The following is a 15,096-nucleotide window of genomic DNA, read 5'->3' on the forward strand; positions in this document are numbered from 1 at the left end:
TTGGCCACTAGATTGATCAGAGTTTTCTTAAGTCTTTACTTCAGCCAAAAACCTTTATTTTAACCCTGAAATTTTATGGTTCAAGAATGCTTCTTGTAAGCAGCATATTGTTGGCTTTTTGCTATTTCATTCTGCTTTCCTTTATCACATCATTTAAAAAATCATTTTGGGTAGAAGCAAAGGACAGGTAAGAACATGAACACTATTTTTATAGTATTTTATTCATCTTTTAAAATTTCATAAATCTACCCTTCCTTCCCTTTTTCAATTCAAATTGGCAAGTGGAGAATTAGGCACAATGGTTCTTCTTAATTTGCATATACAGAAATATGAGTATTATTATTATTATAGCTTTTTATTTACAAGATAAATGCATGGGTAATTTTTCAGCATTGACAGTTGCAAAATCTTTTGTTCCAACTTTTTCCCTCCTTCTCCCCACCCCTTCCCCCAGATGGTAGGTTTACCAATACATGTTAAACATGTTAAAGTATAAGTTAAATACAATATGTGTATACATATCCATACAGTTATTTTTCTGTACAAAAAGAATCGGACTTTGAAGTAGGTACAATTAGCCTGTGAAGGAAATCAAAAATGCAGGCGAGCAAAAATAGAGGGATTGGGGATTCTATGTAGTGGTTCATACTCATTTCCCAGAGTTCTTTCACTGGGTGTAGCTGGTTCAGTTCATTACTGCTCTATTGGAACTGATTTGGTTCATCTCATTGTTGAAGAGGTCCAGGTCCATCAGAATTGATCGTCATATAGTATTGTTATTGAATTATTTAATCATCTCCTGGTCCTGTTCATTTTACTCAGCATCAGTTCATGTAAGTCTCTTCAGGCCTTTCTGAAATCATACTGCTGGTCATTTCTTACAGAACAATAATATTCCATAATATTCATATACCGCAATTTACCCAGCCATTCTCCAGTTGATGGGCATCCACTCAGTTTCCAGTTTCTGGCCACTACAAAGAGGGCTGCCACAAACATTCTTGCATATACAGGTCCCTTTCCCTTCTTTAAGATCTCTTTGGGATATAAGCCCAGTAATCACACTGCTGGATCAAAGGATATGCACAGTTTGATAACTTTTTGATCATAGTTCCAAATTGCTCCCCAGAATGGCTAGCTAGATGTATTCACAATTCCACCAACAATGGATCAGTGTCCCTATTTTCCCACATCCCCTCCAGCATTCCACATTATCTTTCCCTGTCATTCTAGCCAGTCTGACAGGTGTGTAGTGGTATCTCAGAGTTGTCTTAATTTGCAAGAAATATGAGTATTATAGGGTTTTAAATTATTAGCAATAGAAAGGACCTTAGAGTTTTGTCTTGCTTCTTTTTCACTTTATAGATCAAGAAACTGAGATTCATGTTGTTGCTGTGCCCTGTAATAAGTAGCAGAAACAGGCTTTGAAATGGGATTCTCTGATTCCAGATCGAGTGTTTTTTCCATAATTATGTGTCCAGATCTTTACATGTCCTCAGTTATAGACTTTTTAGAATTGGAAGGGACCTATGACCACCTCTCCTGTCATTCCCCTCTGCTGCTGTTCCATATTGATTGGACTAACACCTGAACACTCTATAGTACATCTATAAAGAAAACAACCATTACTTTTCCATCCCTCAATGTGGTTGGAAGCTGTTGTTGGGGTACAGACACTTCTGTCATAATCAACTCATTTGGAGCAGTACAATTCAACAGTGTTAAGATAAACTAGAAAAATGCATTTAGCTTAAGGTGTAAAAAAAAAAAAATCAGTTGATATGAACAAAAGTATACATTATGAGCTTGGATTTCCCTTTCCTTTTGAGTGAGCTTTGGTGATAAAGTTTTACTAAGAAATTATTTGCCTAACTTTCTAAGGTGACCTTTCATTTACTTTTTATCAACATTATATAGGTACATGTCTTCCTCATTAGAATGTAAGCTCAAGGGCAGAGATTATTTTTGCTTTACTTAGTATTCCCAATGTTAGTAGAACAACCGACATATAGTCAAATTTTAAAAAATGACTATTGATTGATGATTTTCCTATTCTTCGCTTTTCCCTTTAATCCTGTCTTTAGAACAGAGTGGCGAAATTACTTCAGCAGCACATCCAGCAACAAACTTGGACTGATGAGGGGACCCTGTCAAAGAGAGAACTCCGGTCAATCTTGCTAGACTTTGCCTGCACCCATCATCTAGAGAACTGTACTACAGACGCCATGAAGCTTTTTCAAGAATGGGTAGATTCTAAGGGTACTAAAAGGTGATGTATGTGTTTCCATTTACATTTTATTTATTTTTAATTTTTTAAATTTACATTTCCATTACATTTTATCAATGTGTGATTTTTATCTCTAAAAAATGTTTAAACTGGTATCTTTTCTGTGTTTTGTACCTTCCTCCTTTGCCCCCTCACAGTGCATAATAAAGGTTCCTCTGTCTCCATGTGATACTTGGGATAAGTCTCATTTTCCTGGAACATCTTCTTTCCATGGAAGTCTCAACTTGACTGATTGATCTCTTTGTTCTGGTTTCTCATTTGTGTCTTTCTTTCTCTCTCTTTTAGGTTGCCAACTGATGTAATGCCAGTGGTATTCAAAGTGGGAGCAAAAACTGAGGCAGGCTGGACATTCTTGTTTGAAAGATATGGCTCTTCAGAATCAGAATCTGAAAGAAACAAAATCCTTGAAGCTCTTGCCAGCTCAGAGGATGTTCGGAAACTTCACTGGTATGAAATCACCAAAGAATTTTGATTCTTACCCTGCTTATATATATATATGTTTCCTTTACATTATGAGCTGTTTCTTAACTATGTAACGACCCATTTTATACAATATGCTAAGTATCTTACTAGTGCTTTTAAGATATGCTGAAGGTAAAAACTTGGAAAGATTTACATGAACTGATACATAGTGAAGTGAACAGAACCAGAGAAAGTTATTCACAGTGATAGCGATATTGTTCAATGAAGAACTGTGAATGACTTAGCTCTTCTCAGCAATACAGTGATCCAAGACAACTGCAAAGGACTACTGTTGAAGCATACTAGCTGCCTCCAGAGACAGAACTGATGTTGATTGAAAGCATGCTATTTTTCACTTTTTATTTTTTCTTTTATTAGAATCTTCTTTTACAATATTACTAATATGAAAATGTTTTACATAATTGCACATGTATAATTTATATCTAATTGCTTGCCATCTTGAGAAGAGGGGAGGGAGGGACAGAAGGATAGAATTTGGTATTCAAAACTTTAAATAAAAAGTTTAAAAAATTTTTTAAAAAGATATGCTGAAGGTTAGGGACTTGTAGCCTTTAGGGTTAGCTTCACACATCCGAGCAGAACAGACAGTCTCCTGTGTAGTTAATATTTTGAGATGGCAAGAAGGGGATATACTTTATTTTTTATTTTTATTTTTTTTAAATTAATATTGCCTCTTTAATTTTAGGAACTCTTTTTTTCCCCCATCGCTTTTTATTTACAAGTTATATGCATGGGTGATTTTACAACATTGACGATTGCCAAACCTTTTGTTCCAATTTTTCCCTCTTTCCCTCCCCTCCTTCCCCCCTGTCCTCCCCCCACCCTAGATGTCAGGATGACCAATAGATGTTAAATATATGAAATATACTTTATTTTTTAGCAAAACAGCCCTGCTTACCATTTATTCTCCATAATATCTCTTGTCTACCATTAGAGATTTATTCTTTTGAGGTTAAAGCTTCCCTTGTTTAAGTGTTATTTTCTAAAAAGCAAAATACCTGTAGAATAGGGTGACCCATTATCACATTCTCAAATATTTTCCCTTCTTATTACCCAGGCTTAGAAAATAGGATCTATATTGGAGAAATAAAAGCTAGACTATTTTTGGAGACAAGGTCCCTGCCAGAGAAGACTGATTAATATATAGCAATGCTAAAAACCTGCAGACAAGTAGAGAAAAACTGGAATTTAAGTTAGGAAAGCCTGAATTCATCCCCTAACAAAAGCAGTTTTGTGACCTTGAAAATGTCATTTTAATTCTTACATAAAGTAACTTAAGTGAGACTTAGTTTCTTTATCTATAAAATGTGGATAATATGCGATGTACATCACAGCATTTTGAAGGAGGGACAAAAGCATTTATTAAGCACCTACTATGTGCCAGGCAAGGTGTTCAGCACTTCACAAATATTATCTCATTTGATCCTCTACTGAGGATCAGTTGCATCCTGAGGGGGTTAGGGGTGGGGAGTTGGTACAAGAATGGAACCAAAGTACATAGAATAGGAGAGATTTTTTTTGCTTCACAGTTTTGCTTGGGCTGACCCTGGTAATATCTTTAAGGCTTATTTTTCTTAGTCTCCATTTCAGATATAACCATTTATTTCAAGTTTTGAATACCAAATTCTGTCCTTCTGTCCCTCCCTCCCCTCTTCTCAAGATGGCAAGCAATTAGATATAAATTATACATGTGCAATTATGCAAGACATTTTCATATTAGTAATATTGTAAAAGAAGATTCTAATGAAAGAAAAAATAAGTCATCCTTCATGACCTAATCTAATATACAAAAATTTTTCTTGAGTTGAGATAGTAACAAAAACACTTTTTTCCCTTTTTTCTGTAAATAAAAAAGTGTTTTATTTCTTTCAATTACATGTAAAGGCAGTTTTCAACATTTATTTTTTTAGGAAGATTTTATGTTCCAAATATTTTTCCCTCTGTTCCCCAAAACAGCATTGTAGGTCATATATGTATAATCATGTTTAATAGATTTCCATATTAATCCAAAACTTTTTTTTTTTAATTTAAGGTATCAACCCTGACACTAAGCAGCTTGGAAAATTTTATTGGGGGTGTGTGTGTGTGTGTATGTGTGTGTGAGAGTTTGTTACAGAAGTCAAATTGTTTATAATATTTGAATAGGCAATCTTTGTACTCATAAACACAGATTTATTTAAAGTGACCTGGTAGCTCCTACATACTTAGATATTTAATCTATTTATAATTCACAAGAACTAAATAAGGCAATGTTTCTGAATCTAAATCCTTTATCTTGAACTACTCTCCTATGTTCTACGTTTCAACACAGAGGGTTTCTGTGGTTTGGGTTAAAGAAATCAGGAGCCAAGAGAAGGAAGGTACCAAATCTAAAAGAGGTAAACAAGATTTTTAAAAAAATAAACCTTTTAATTTTCAAAACACATGCACAGATAGTTTTCAACATTCACCTTTGCAAAATTTTGCGTTCGAAAATTTTTTTTCTCGCTTCCTTCTCCCTCCCCACTCTCTCTCCTATATGGTAAGTAATCCAATATATGTTAAACATATGCAGTTCTTCTATATGTATTTCCACAATTATCATGATGCACAAAGAAAAATCGGGTCAAAAAGGGAAAAAAATGAGAAACAAAACAAAATGCAAGCAAATAACAATAAAAAAAGTGAAATTACTATGTTATGATCCACATTCAGGCCCCATACTTCTCTCTCTGGGTGCAGATGGCTCTCTCCATCACAGATATATTGGAATTGCCTTGAATCACCTCATTGTTGAAAAGAGTCAGGTTCATCAGAGATGATCATCACATAATCTTCTGCTGTGTACAATGATTTTCTGGTTCTACTCACTTCACATAGCATCGGTTCATATAAGTCTTTCTAGGCTTTTCTGAAATTACCTCACTCATCATTTTTTATAAAATAATAATATTCCATAACATTCATAAACTATAACTTATTCAGCCATTCCCCAGTTGATGGACATCCATTTAGTTTCCAGTTTCTTGCCACTACAAAAAGGGTTGCCATAAACATTTTTTACACATGTGGATCAGGGAGAAGTTTAAAGAAGCTATTTAAGAAACTAAGTTGATAACTATGAAAGAGAAGTCAGGATCTTTAGATAGTTGAAGTTTTATAGACCTGTAAAAATTTGTCCCAAATTAGTTGTTAAGAAGCTCAAGTTCTAAATTAAGCTCTACATTTTGTTATATTTGAAGAATTTATTTTCCTTAATCTCCATTTCAGATATAACCATTTGTAAATATCTTAACTTATATGTGCTTATCTATTATTATTTAGTGCTTATCTGGTTGATTTGATCCTTTGAACATTTTAAACTAAAGGCAATTTGAATTCTGATGATCAATCATGAGCTAAAAAATTTATACTCATGTTTTTCCCTTAAGTTAAAAGCAAATAGTAGGAAACTTTTATCATAATGCCTATCTTAAACTTGGGAATTGTTGACTGAAGAAGAAGTTTAACTGTGAATTATTTAAGGAGGCTAAATCTGTTTTGTTCCTTAGGTTATTGAAAGCTAGTCTTGATGGAGATATCATCCGTTCACAAAAGTTGGCCATGATCATTAAAATTGTTGGCCGAAGTTTTGCTGGACATTTATTGGCATGGGATTTTGTCAAAGAGAATTGGAGTAGGCTTATACAGAAGTAAGTCATTCAGAGAAGTATGAACTTGAAAGGACTGTGATTTTTTTTTTTTTTTTTTGGTCTATTAAAAAGGTACCCAATTGTTCACAACTTCCAAATAACAAAAAAATAATTTTTTTGATGAACAAAAATGTTTTCAAGAGCAATAATTTTGATCTGTGCCATTTTATTAAAATGCTGCATCTTTAAGTATGAAATAATCATTGTGTTTCTTCCAAGTGTTAATCTTAGATACTTGACTTCATTATCAAGATTGCAGGTGACACATCTGCATATAGATGTTTTACTGTTGAATGTGGTCCTGCCATGCATGTTGAAAAAGCTGCTTATTCATACTGACTGTATAAATGAATGATTTAAGAATCTTCTACCTGGTTTCATAGCACAAATTGTGTTTTGTGTGTTTTGGGAAGGTGCATGTAGATTCTTTGTGGAGGCAAAAATGTAATATTTATATTTTGTCAGGGTCTCTGTTGTAGAGGTATATATCTGTTGATCTCTTAGAAGTAGGAAGAATGTGTCTTTAGTATCCGCAGCAGAATCATAATGTTTTCATCTATTATTTATTCAATACGAATATCATTTATTTAATAGTTTTGGTAACACTTTTTTTCTTTCTTTCTTTTTTTATTTTTTATTGTGTTTATATCTCCCTACCAGATTCCATTTAGGATCCTATACCATTCAGAGTATTGTTGCTGGCACAACTCATCTGTTTGCAACAAAGACACATTTGTCTGAGGTTAGTGATGTAAAAGGAGATTGACAACTCCTTCCCACTGATGTTTGCTCAAACTCTCATTACAATCCCTCTTTGTTATGTCTTCAGAGAACTTGAAATTGAATTCCATGTAGGGTGGTTCTCCCTTTCTCTTTGCATGTATTAAGTGCCTTGTATGTATCAGGCCTTAATGCCAAGTATCAGAGATCCAAAGAACAAGTAAAATAAAATGTCTCCCCTCAAGGAACTTTTAGTCCTTATAGGGCTGGGAAGAAGAATACATAAGTAAGTATAAAATATTTACTAAATAATTTGAAGGAGAAACTACAAAATGATATATAATTTATGCTATTACTATTACATTAATATTATAAATATTTTAAAATCAAATTATATGTAAAATACTTCATTAATATTTGGTAAACAATTACATATTACTACATGCCATATAATTGTGCCACATAATCATATATTGTTACGTAATATAAAAGGCACAAAGTTCATAGTATTTTTTGAGGTCCCTTATTGCTTTCCCCACGCTTCTCCAGAATTGATAATATTCTAAACTTAAATCACCAAATGTATAAATATAAATGAACTTACATATAGGAATACAGTTTTTTTCCTAAATGAATTTTGGCTGCTGAGAAGATATTTTCCTTTTTTTTTTTTTTTTTTTTTTAAACTTTCAAAAAAATAAATAAATAAAAGGTTAGAAAAAAAATTACTATGTCTATTTAGAAATATTTGGGATTGTAGCCTTTAACCAGCCTCGGACTTTCCAAATGTGTCTGTCTCTTCACCAGTGCTACTCTATCTTTATGTGAGAGGAATAATCCATATATGTGATTTTATCTTTTTTCTTAAACTATGACCCTGTCAATCCTCCAGGTAAAGATGTTCTTTGAAGCCCAATCAGAGACAACGGCAAGACTCCGTTGCGTCCAGGAGGCCATTCAGATCATCCAGTTGAATATCCAGTGGATGGAGAACCACTTAAAAAATCTGCCTTTGTGGCTGTAGAGTCCGTGCTATCATCTCTTTGTGTTTGACATTCAGAAAGTTTGTGAAATGTTCATCTGTTGTTGCTTTTGCAAAAGCCAGGATGAACCCGGGTATCACTGCAAAGCTGTTTGCACTATTAGGTGTTCTAGTGAGCTCAGGGCACATCCTTTTGATATTTTGTCTGTGTTTTCTAGAGTGCCTCTGGGTAGGATATAGAATATTTATTATGGAACTGTGTTTACCTGTGTCTACCAAATATCTGTAAGAATCTTTAAATTAAGAACGTACAAATTGAAAGGGATGGGGAGGTGAGATTCCATTTTGAAACTGGTTTGGGTTTTCAATAGTGGAAAAGTATTGACACAGTCAAAAAAGAGAAGAGCTATTATGTAAGCTTTTTTCTTTGCAAAATTCTAGTTTATCAGTGTCCCTTAGACCAAGATCCTGTTGCTTTATGGTGTATAGATATTGTTCAGAATATAAGGCCTAGTAAAACCTCAGAAAGTTTCATAGGGAAGCCAGATAATGAAACATTTAGCTATAGTGAATTAAAGCCAAGTGTTAATGGGTTGGGTTTGGCTTCAAATTATGAGTATGCAACTTTAAAAAAAAATTCATTATAAATAGGATATTGAGCTGTTATTTGTATTTTTGTCTGTTGAGTAGCCAGGTGCTACAAATCTTAAAAATATCTATTATATATGAAAGCCAAATATCTGGAAAGAATCTAAATTGTTGGGTCTATTTTGATTGTGTGTATGTGTATGTGTGTGTGTTCATATATTTGGACATGTTTGTTTGTTCACTTACTTTTGGGCAGCCCCTAAAACATTGCCATAGGAAATTACTTCAGGTTGGGTCAGATGTTAATTGTAGTTTAACTTTTTCCTTAACTACTGATTTTTTCCACACAGTTTCCTCCCCCCTCCAAAAACATCCCTAACCAAAACCATTCCCATATACTCCAATATCAGCTCAGCCCACTCCCTAACTTTTGAATTTAGGGACATATCATTAAATGGTATGTTTTATGTTCTGGTAGCACTCATGTCTTTTAAGTTTGATTTCCCATTGTCTTAGTTGCCTTAGAGATTAAAGAGATTTTCTCACTATATTGTCCTCACCGTTGTATTTTTATTTGACTTGATGAAGAAGTATATTAGTTTATAGTTTTCAGGACATTTTAGAAACCAAAATATTTCATGTGATATTTCACATTTTATGTAGAAGGAGAAAAAGATGAAATTTCTTATAAAAATGTTTGACTTTTAATTTTTTTAGTTTCAGAAACAGTACATAATTGAAAACTTCTTTTTCTGTTATTTTAATTAAAGTAACAGTTATTTTTAAGGAAATAGTAAATTCAAGCCCAGAGCAACTGTGAACTATGCCATTCTGACACTTGCTGTGAGGCTATGGAGGCTGTATCTGAATAATTTGAACTATGCAGACACAGTCCCAGATTTTTATGTTTCACTCCTTAGGAGAAAAGATTCTTCTTCAAATTCTTGGGTGTTTTTTTTCCCCACAATTTGCTTTAAAATAATTTTCTATTTTTAAAAAAAGAGACCTTTGTGTTGCTTTAGAAATGTCCATAGTTGAGTGATAGAAAAGGGTACATTTTTCATGAAGTAAGAAAGTTATTAGTCAAATATCAGTTATTTTAAGTTATATGTGAGATTGTTTATGAAATTATATTTTATTTTGTGTAAAATATTTTTATATTGAATTTAAAAGGAAAGCAAGTTACACAATAGCCTTTTTTTTTAAATATGGAAATGATAGTGTGTTCTTTTTTCCCAGTGCACTTTCTTTCCCACCACTTATCTCCATCAATTTCAGAATAGAAAATATAATAAATATCCTGACAATCACATTTAAGGTACCAGGGTGCCATGTTGAAACTATTGGAAATTTAGGAATTTAGTCTATTTTTATACTTAGAAAATTAAGGGACAAATTAATTGATGTGAGAAAACTATTATGATCCTAAATTTGGAAGTCAGTTGACTTTGGAGGATTTTTTTTTTAATCATGTTGTATTTTTAATCATGTATATATATATATAATCACATTTCCAGTCTCTAAGGCATTTCTTCTTTTGAAATTTACTTTTTCTTTTTAACTTTGGCACTGTAAGTGGAGCCAAATATTTTATATTAAGCATTATAAAAGAAAAGATTTCTCATGATCCATTTCTGACCTTTTTTTTTTTTTCCAGATAATGTTTATTTCCATGCTTTGGTTTTGTACTCATTGGGCTAAATACTTGATAGTGTCAGACTTATTCTGAACCCATCCATATGACAACTGTTTTTGAAACTATAGAATGAATCATAAAGATTCAAGATTAATGAGATCTGAGAGACAGAGGCATGCTTTTGCATAAACACACAGATTGATGACTGAAAATTTAATGACTCTTTATACCTTGTACAAATAGGGTTTGGGCACCTAACAGAGTAGAGGATGGTGGAGGAAAATTAATTTATTTTGAAGCAATGAAGCTTAAAAGAGAGAAACAAAATTATTGTTTTGCCCAAAGTGTGTCATTTTCAGTATAGAAATAATTGAATGTTTTAGTCTGCAAAGTATTTTGAAACTTCTACCATAAGCTAGTGCCTTTCTGCATTTTATTAAGCTTATTTATAAACTACTTTTAAAAGCTATTGTGGTGTTTGATCATTGTTGAAGAGTTTCATATATTCCAAGAATCTGTGATAATTCTCTCCATCACAGATTCCAACCTATACTCATTTTCCCCCAAATGGTAATTTATTAATATCTATTTTTGTAAATATGGAGAATAAAATGGGAACAGCCTATACAAGTCTTGTTTCCAGAAATTGACTGGATTTAGAATTAGATTGATAAAGAGAACTCATAATTTCAAAGTTTTGAAAATAATATAAAGGGATCTCAAGATAGTAAATATTTGTGAGTTAAGTTAGTCAACAAGCATTTATTAAGCACTGAAGGTGCTAATAGCCTACTAAGAATAGGACCCATAGAGTAAGTTTTTGAAAGCACGAAGCCTAGGATTATGCCACAAAGAACTGTAATCTATAGCCAAACTATTGCACATTCAGAGCACTTAAATAGATATATTTTTCATGTGAATATTGCAGAATTATATACATTTTAGAAGATGAATCATTTTTAAGGACTGTTGCAACTATTTGATCTAGGTTTTTAGAGCTCCCTTAAGAATTGAAATCCTGTGCACTGTATCATCTTTCTCCCCCCTAGCCCCAAATGCTTTTATTTTTTCCTAAGGTGTATTTGTTTTTCTTTTTTCTTTTTTTCAAATGTATGTAGTCATGCATGTTACACATGCATCCATAATTTGGTTTTGCTACTTTTTTCAGTCATTTTTTCCCAGGTACTAGTGAATCTGCAGCAGTCCATATAAATGGCTATGTTTATCTAATGACTACAAATGTACTTGACAATTTCCAGTATATTTGTTTTGTAAGCAGCCCAGGACTCTCTCTAGTTTTCTTTGCTTTAGGCTGGATCTTTGCCCCTTGGCTTAAAGTTGCATCAATGTGGTGGCCTTGTTAATGGTAGCAGATGTGGAGTAAATTAGATGAATGTCTGTTTAGAAAAGAAGGAAGGGAGATGTTACAGACCTATTATGGAAACAAATCATATCCATCATTACTTGTGATGAATAAAAGATATTGAAAACTCAGCAAAGCAAATTTTTAGAAGTACATAGATTTGGGTGGGCAGGAAAAAACTTAAAAGAGATTAACTTGCCAGTTATGTAAAAATAAAACTGTGTATGGTCCTATAAAATAATCTCATTGACTGTAAGAAGGACTCAGTCAAGGGATTATAAAAATGTAGCTCACCTGAAAATTGTTAGAATTGTGAGAAATCTGACTGTAGAATGCCATTCTAGTTGTTTCAGTAACATTGTGAGTATGTGTTTAGTAAGTACTGTTAGTCAACAATATTTACTAAGGACCTATTATGTGCCTAGGTATTGTGTTCACCCATATGGTTACAAAAAAGGTCAGAGATATTTTTTCTTTTTTGAGGAGCTCACAGTCTTATTGAAAGACAAGTCTGTGTGCAAACAAACTCTGTGTTGGATAAATTGGAGATAATCAAGAGAAGGAAAGTATTAGCATGAAGAGGAATCAGGAAAGGCTTCTTCCAGAAAGTTCAATTTTAGCTGGGACTTCAGGAAAGATAGGAGATAGAGAGGGAGAGAATTCCAGTCATAAGGTATAGCCAGTGAAAATTCATGGAGGATCTAGTATGAAGAACAACAAGGAGGCTAGTGTTATTGGACTTCAGAGCATTGGGCATGAGGGATGGAATAAGATATAAGGTGTAGGAGGTACTAATTATGAAGGGTTTTGATTACCAGAGTATTTAATACTTTATCTCAAAGATGATAGGGAGCCACTGGAGTTTATCCAATGGAAGGTTAACATGGTTAGCCCTGCAGTGAGTGGACAATGACCTGAAGTGTCTAGCTCTAAGATGATGATGGTCTATACTGGGGTACGGCACATTGGGTGATGTTTTTGAATTTGTGTTCCTACATTGTGGTCAATACAAATATAGGTACCACATCAATGTGATGTTAGTAGATTTTTCTTCCTTGTGTCTATGTGCTAGGGATTTCACCCATGCCCCCAAACCTGATTTATGACCCCTTCTTTGTCATTAGGTGTTTTCCATTAGATAGAACGTTCCTTTTTCTGATATAATTCTTGCTGTTGCCTGTCTTACAGGATGTTATCTCTGAAATGTAAAATAAGACTGCTTCATTAACTGTACATTTTTGTATGCTTTTCATGTATCCATAGACTAGTATGTTAGCTTTCAGCATTCTAGTATCATATTTCACAGTTGCTTCATCTGCCACATGGTAAATGTTACTGTTCCACATTTGGCTATATCAAAGGAAATGAATGTGTAAACATTTTAATAGCATCTTAACATAATTTGTTTTTACTGCTATTTATTAAGATGCTACTCTGTCCTAAAGGTTTGTATTACTTTATTTTTTTCCCCCAAAGGGCATTGACTTCAGGAATGCCATATGATTTCGAGGAAAGTTGCAAACAAATGTTATTTTCCACATTAAACTCTCAGGTTATATTGTTGAAAAATTAGTTTATTTTTTGCTGTTACTTAAACCTGCTGCTGTAGTAGAAATATAGAAGTTTATATGTGATCATAAATAAGGGAGAATGGGAACCTTTTTTGAGTTAGTCATGATGGTGATTTAGTAAGTTCTGTATGGTTCTCAATCTAAAATATTTACTTCAAAAAGAATCAATTTTGGCCTGATTGAATAAAATGCTCCAGAAGTTGCACTGAAAGAAACAAACCATCAATAAATATATAATATATGTGTGTATGTATATATGAGAATATATAGTATGATATTATAAATGGAGCATTTGCATCAACTTACTAAACTCACATTGAGAGAAAACTAAGTCCTATAATTAAGTCTTAGTCCAACTAAGTCTTGATAAAGCCAAGTACTGAAGCTATAAAGAAAAGTAGCTTTCAAGTACTTTGGGAATTCATAACTTAGAAACTTGTAAAGGAATAACACTTTTGTATTTTAATGCCTTTAGACGTATACAATACAAATCTTGTGTCTATCCTTTGACCAGAGGAATTCTAAGCTTGTATCATAACTTGCTTTTAGGTGGGAGATTTTTGAAAATAGGATGTATATATGATATTGTATATGCAAATGTGTTTAGTTTCACTTGTAAAGGGGGGGAAAAGGCTTATTTTCTTTACACTTAAATAAATGGTTTTGCATATAACCGGCACTGACTGAAAGGCATGTGTAACTGCATACACTGTTGCTTTTTTTTGTGAAATGAAAATAAATATTTAAATACAAGAATTGTCTGGACCATTTGTTTGGGTGTGAAATTTTACATTTCTAAAAAAGCATCTCTCTGTATACAAATAGATATAGAATTTTTCTAGTGTAGGAATCATTGCTCTTCATTCTCATTTATAAGTATTCTCTCCTCAAGGACACTGAGTATAATCAATCCAGTACCAGATAAACAGGATTTTTTAATGAATATTGACTCATTATTTTAAAAATTGCCTGAGGACAATAACTGACTTTTGTTATGTGACCTTCTGAAAGGGTCAAAATCACAGTTTTAGATCTACAAGAGATTCAATCCTACCTATGACAACATTGCTAAATCAGCGTCTAATTTAAACCTTTGTGAAAAATTATAATCCACTTTTCCAAGAAGGTAGGAGTCAATTCTGACTTAGCTATGTTGTTTAGATCAAAGAGATTGCTTCCTTAGACTGGCAACATATACTTATTAATTACTTAGTATGTGCCAGTCGTATTAATCACTAGGGCGACAAAAACAAGTTTAAAAAAATTCTCTGCTTTCAAAGTATTTACCCCTTCTAATGGAGAAGAACAATACATAAAAGGAAAAATTAGATGTGAAGAGGGCATGTTGTCAAAGTCTGAAAAGTCGGGAGCACAACTGGGAGGAGGATGAAACTTGGCTACCTGGACCCACCCCAAAATACCCAGGAAGAACTCACTAGTGGGAGAGAGGGTCATCATAGGAGAGGAATGAATGTTACCTGTCCCAGACACTGAGAAATCTCAGGGTAAAAAATAACTGAGACAAGATGGGAGAATCGGGAGCACAGGCAGGTGACGGATGTAGGTCAGCCAACAAATCTTATTAATCACCTAATGACTCTAGATATTTTGCTAAGCACTGGAGATGCAAAGGCAAGAGTCCCTACTCGGGAGCCTTTATAATGGGGGTGGACCACATGCTAACAACAATGTATAAACAAGCTCTGTATGGAATAAATAGGGAAATTATCAATAGAAGGAAGTACAAGAGGAGAAAATAACCACATCTGTTCAGAGTTGTGAGGCTCAAATGAAA

General features: G+C 33.3%; 1 protein-coding gene across 1 annotated transcript in view; it reads left to right on the forward strand.

Annotated features, from left to right (window-relative positions):
- The window catches only part of LNPEP (leucyl and cystinyl aminopeptidase), a 112,637-nt gene extending 98,580 nt beyond the window's left edge, over nt 1–14,057 (forward strand). The window contains exons 14-18 of the mRNA XM_051994147.1: nt 2,085–2,269; nt 2,573–2,734; nt 6,301–6,441; nt 7,102–7,183; nt 8,054–14,057. Coding sequence (XP_051850107.1) covers nt 2,085–2,269; nt 2,573–2,734; nt 6,301–6,441; nt 7,102–7,183; nt 8,054–8,185 — 702 coding nt within the window. The 3' untranslated portion in view covers nt 8,186–14,057. The remainder of the gene's footprint in view (nt 1–2,084; nt 2,270–2,572; nt 2,735–6,300; nt 6,442–7,101; nt 7,184–8,053) is intronic.
- The last annotated feature ends 1,039 nt before the right edge of the window (nt 14,058–15,096 follow it).

The sequence above is a fragment of the Antechinus flavipes genome, chromosome 1 (genome assembly GCF_016432865.1).
Source record: "Antechinus flavipes isolate AdamAnt ecotype Samford, QLD, Australia chromosome 1, AdamAnt_v2, whole genome shotgun sequence".
Taxonomy (NCBI): Eukaryota; Metazoa; Chordata; class Mammalia; order Dasyuromorphia; family Dasyuridae; genus Antechinus; species Antechinus flavipes.